Source organism: Penaeus chinensis, chromosome 29 (assembly GCF_019202785.1).
Source record: "Penaeus chinensis breed Huanghai No. 1 chromosome 29, ASM1920278v2, whole genome shotgun sequence".
NCBI classification, from domain to species: Eukaryota; Metazoa; Arthropoda; class Malacostraca; order Decapoda; family Penaeidae; genus Penaeus; species Penaeus chinensis.
Window position 1 is genome coordinate 1,989,812 of NC_061847.1, and position 5,000 is coordinate 1,994,811.

Consider the following 5,000-nt stretch of genomic DNA (forward strand, 5'->3'; position numbering starts at 1 on the left):
ATTCGGGCTGCGTGAGGCTCACCCTCGGCCCGGCAGTGAGGCTGTCCGTCAGCTTCGGTTTGCGGAGAGTGACGGACGCCTCCGTGTCGGCCGCCGCCTCGAGGTCGGCTGACAGGCGCACATGGTCGCCGGAGCCCACTGAGTCGCGGCTCCTCGCCTGGTCCTTGAGACTCCCCGAGCTCGAGGAGGAAATATCACAGTCGATAAAGTTGGTCTTGGGGAGAGGCTCGTCACTCTCGACGCTCGTGGTGGAGATGGAGGAGGGCCTGCGGGCGCCCAGGCCCTTGGCCGCGTCGCCCTCCACGGAGCCCTCTCGCTCGCGGGACTGGCGCCTCTTGCTCTCCTTGGCGCTGAGGATCGCGTTGATCTGCTCCAGGGAAATGTTGCCGTCCACGACCTTGCCCTCCACGGCCCGGGGCTCCTCCTTCGGGATCGAGTGCATCGCGGGCACGGGCCTGTTGGAGCGCGGGATGTCGTGCACGGGGGACTTCTCTCGGATTCGGGTCTTCTCTGGCACCATCGGCGGCGGGTCCTGCTCTCTGGAGGCGGTGGAGGAGCGGCTGTAGGTGCTGCCCCGCGACTCGCCGCTCGCCTGGAAGCCGAAACGCAGGGTGACCGCCACCTCCGCTTCACCGGGGCCCTCGCTCTCCTCCGGCAGGGCAGACACGACGTTCACCGTGGGTATCGCTTCCTTTGGCGTCGAAGGGGCGTCCGCCTCTCGCGCTTCCCGAGGAGTCACTGGGTCGGCCGGCGCGGCTTCCCTGGCCGTCTCCAAACTCTTTTTCATATCAGGAGACGAACCTTCTCTCTCCTTTTTGACCTTCTCTTTGGACATTTTCTTGTGCAGGAACTTGGAGAAGGCGCTGCTGTTCTTGCCCTTGACCTCGTATTCCCCCTTCCCGCTGTCGGGGCGCCCCACGTCCAGACTCCCGGACCGACCGCGCGCAAAGATGGCCTTGAACTTGCCCGACTTTTTCTCCGGCGTCTCAGGTTCGCTCTTGCACGACCCGGAACTATCGTTGGTGTTGCTCCTGCGCCTGAAGGGGCTTCTCGGGGGCGTGGCTCCGGCGCTGCAGCTGCCTTGCTTCGGCAGCCTCGGCTTTTCGTTTTCCTCTAGAGTTCTGATCGAAGCCGGGGACGAAGTTTCGGACGAGGAGGGCGTGTGGTGCGGGGAAGGAGGCTTCAGGGAGGCTTCCGAAGCTTTCTGATCTCGCTCGCCGTCGCTCGCCACTCCGGCCGCCGCGTCTGGAGTCCCACTTGGCTTCACGCTTCGCAAAACGTCTTCGTCCAGCTGGTCGTACTCAGACTCGTCCCCCGCGCTCTCCTTGAGCGTCACCGAGACCTGCAGGAATTCCCCCTCCGATCCCTGTCTCGAGAGGGAGCCCTGCGAGGACAGATCTTGGTCCCTCGAGGCCGAGCTGAAGGAGCTCGGACTGTCCTCCTTCGCCCCCGGAGACGCGCTGCCCCTCGCCCGCTCAGAGTCCCCCGGCGTCCTCTCCTTGGCTTTCTCCTTTTCCCCGCCATCCTCAGCCGCCGCCGCGACGTCCCCTTTCACCTTCGGCTCGAATGGCGCGTCGGGATCGAGAGCCTTTGGCGCGTCTTCCTTCTCGCCCTTGTCCTCTCGGTGTCCCGGATCCCTCGAGGGCCGACGCTCTTTCTTCTTGGGTTTCATCGGGACCGGGGGACTGAGGGGGATTCCCCGTACCTTCTTTTCCTCGTCCTCCTTCTCCTTCTCTTTGTCCTTCTTCTCCTTGCTCTCCTCCTTCCCCTTGTCCTTCTTTTCCTCCTTCTCCTTCTCCTCCTCCTCCTCGGACTCGCTCGGCGACGAAGATGAGGGCGATCTGTTGGGTTTCGTGGTCGGGTTCTTCTGGAAATTAGAAAAAAAGTTAATGTTTATCTCTCTCTCTCTCTTTCTTTCTCTCTCTCTCTCTCTCTCTCTCTCTCTCTCTCTCTCTCTCTCTCTCTCTCTCTCTCTCTCTCTCTCTCTCTCTTTCTCTCTCTCTCTCTCTCTCTCTCTCTCTCTCTCTCTCTCTCTCTCTCTCTCTCTCTCTCTCTCTCTCTCTCTCTCTCTCTCTCTCTCTCTCTCTCTCTCTCTCTCTCTCTCTCTCTCTCCCTCTCCCTCTCCCTCTCCCTCTCCCTCTCCCTCTCCCTCTCCCTCTCCCTCTCCCTCTCCCTTTCCCTCTCCCTCTCCCTCTCCCTCTCCCTCTCATCTCCCTCTCCCTCTCCCTCTCCCTCTCCCTCTCCCTCTCCCTCTCCCTCTCCCTCTCCCTCTGCCTCTGCCTCTGCCTCTGCCTCTGCCTCTGCCTCTGCCTCTCTCTCTCTCTCTCTCTCCCTCCCTCTCCCTCCCCTCCCCTCTCCCCTCTCCCTCTCCCTCTCCCTCTCTCTCTCCCTCTCCCTCTCCCTCTCCCTCTCCCTCTCCCTCTCCCTCTCCCTCTCCCTCTCCCTCTCTCTCTCTCTCTCTCTCTCTCTCTCTCTCTCTATCTATCTCCCTCTCTCTCCCTCTCTCTCTCTCTCTTTCTCTCTCTCTCTCTCTCTCTCTCTCTCTCTCTCTCTCTCTCTCTCTCTCTCTCTCTCTCTCTCTCTCTCTCTCTCTCTCTACTCTCTCTCTCTCTCTCACCACACACACACACACACACACACACACACACACACACACACTCATTCACTCAGTCACTCAGTCACTCACTCTCTCTCTCTCTCTCTCTCTCTCTCTCTCTCTCTCTCTCTCTCTCTCTCTCTCTCTCTCTCTCTCTCTCTCTCTCTCTCTCTCTCTCTCTCTCTCTCTCGTATTGCATATGAGAAACAAAACACACACACACAAAACAGACTTGATATACCTCCAAACAGTAGTGGCAGAAAGAGAAATAAAAATTGAAAGGAAAAATAGCCTTATCGATCGGCACTTCCTCTGTCGGGTCACAGCGCATCCTGTCGCTCTTGCCTTTGACTCTCAAATCACGGCGCTAATTTTACCTCGTTTTTGATGCGAGAGGAGGAAGAGGAGGAAGTGGGCGTGTGTGGGCGTGTGTGTGTGTGTGTGTGTGTGTGTGTGTGTGTGTGTGTGTGTGTGTGTGTGTGTGTGTGTGTGTGTGTGTCTGTGTGTGTGTTTGTGTGTGTGAATGTGTGTGTGTGTGTGTGTGTGTGTGTGTGTATATATATATATCCCCAGTGTAACGAACCCACTCACCTCGCTGCCTTCCCTTTCCCGAGCGTCGACGCCATCTGCTCGCTTCTCTTCCCCTTCCTCTCTTCCTTCGCGGTCCCCTCGCTCGCCCTCTTCGTCCCCCTCTTCGCCCGACTTGGCCAGCACGGAATGGACGCCCCTGGAGAGCGGGATGCTCGGCGAGGGGGACTTCTTCCTCTCGGGCGTCCCTCCTCTCCTCTGGGTCTCCGGCGAGGACGTCTTCAGGAGCTCGCCTTCGGGACGGCTCAGCAGAGGACTCTTGCCCAGAGGAATGATCGGATTCTTATTAGGACGCTTCGAGCTCGGCGTTAAGGACGTCTCCTTCGTCTCCTCCTTCGCCTCCTCCTTCGCCTCCTTCGCCTCCCCGACGTCCCCTCGCGTCGCCGACGTAACCGACAGATGGTGCTTCTTCAGCTTCACCCCAAATTTGGCCTCAGGATCGAGTTCCTCCGGCGCTTCTTCTCCCTCGGCCTTGTCCCGGTCCTTCTTGTCCTCGAGGGGCTTTTTGTCGACCTTCCTCAGCCTCACGGCGTCGATTTTGATCTGCCCCATCGGGCTCATGGGGATCCTCTGCACCTTCTTGGGCTGAATGAGCTTGGGTTCGTCATCCTCCTTGGCCTCCTCCTCCTTGGCCTCGTCCTTCTTGTCCTCGTCCTCAGACTCACTCAAGGACGAGGATGCGGGCGAGTTCTTGGCTCGCGCGGGCAACGTCGCGCTTTTCTGGCGATTTAGAAAAACAATCAATATCACCTTTATTCAATTCTCTTCTCTTGCTATTTCCATGTGGACATAGCATCATTCTGCCTGACTCTCTGCTCGTCAAGATTGATTTTTTATGAATGACCAATAAACTCAAATATTCTTCTGGTCTTGTTGTGTTTGAAAAGGCTGAAGCTGCCAACACGTCTAAATTCCCTATAAATTATTACCCTGAAAACAAATTATCCTCTGCAGCCAAACCCAGTTAATCCCAATAAAAGAAAAACAAATGTCTCTCTCTCCTATCTCTAATTCCTGAATCTTTCACCTCATTCGCATTTACAGTCTCTTATCTCTCTTTTATCTTCACTAGCCCTCTCCTCATTCCACGGCATCCTATCTCTCCCTCCCTCCTTTCGTTATCTCTCGAGAGACCCTATCACCTCCAGCCTTCCCTTACTCACCCCCTTCCCAAACACAATTTCCAATCTCTCTCTCTCTCCTATTTATTACTTTATCTCTCCCTTACCTTATCTCTCTCTCCTATCTTTTCCTCTCTCTCCTATCTTTTCCTCTCTCTCCTATCTTTTCCTCTCTCTCCTATCTTTTCCTCTCTCTCCTATCTTTTCCTCTCTCTCCTATCTTTTCCTCTCTCTCCTATCTTTTCCTCTCTCTCCTATCTTTTCCTCTCTCTCTCCTATCTTCATCTCTCCTATATTTATCTCCTCCTATCTTTATCTCTCTCTTATCTTATTTCTCTCCTATCTTTATCTCTCTCTCCTATATCTAACTCTGTCTTATCTTTATCTCTCCTATATTTATCTATCTCTCCTATCTTTACCTCTCCCTTAACTTTATCTCTCTCTCCTATCTTTATCTCTCTCTCCTATCTTTATCTCTCCTCTCTTTATACCTCTCTCCTCTCTTTATATCTCTTTCCTACCTTCATCTCTCTCCTATATTTATCTCTCTCTCCTCTCTTTATCTCTCTCTCCTATCTTTATCCCTCTCTCATGTCTTATCGTTATCTCTCTCTCCTATCGTCATCTTTCTCGCATCTCATCTCTCCTACCTTCATCTCTTTCTTCTTATCTCTCTCCTATCTACCTCACCTTTC

The 5,000-nt window shown here is 55.1% G+C and overlaps 1 protein-coding gene across 1 annotated transcript in view; it reads right to left on the minus strand.

The window, feature by feature from the left end:
* LOC125040613 (ABC transporter F family member 4-like) overlaps window positions 1-5,000 on the minus strand; it is an 18,724-nt gene that overhangs the window by 1,085 nt on the left and 12,639 nt on the right. The window contains exons 4-5 of the mRNA XM_047635261.1: window positions 3,188-3,904; window positions 1-1,867 (exon numbers count right to left, since the gene is read on the minus strand). The exon at window positions 1-1,867 is cut by the window's left edge and continues 1,085 nt beyond it. Coding sequence (XP_047491217.1) covers window positions 1-1,867; window positions 3,188-3,904 — 2,584 coding nt within the window. The remainder of the gene's footprint in view (window positions 1,868-3,187; window positions 3,905-5,000) is intronic.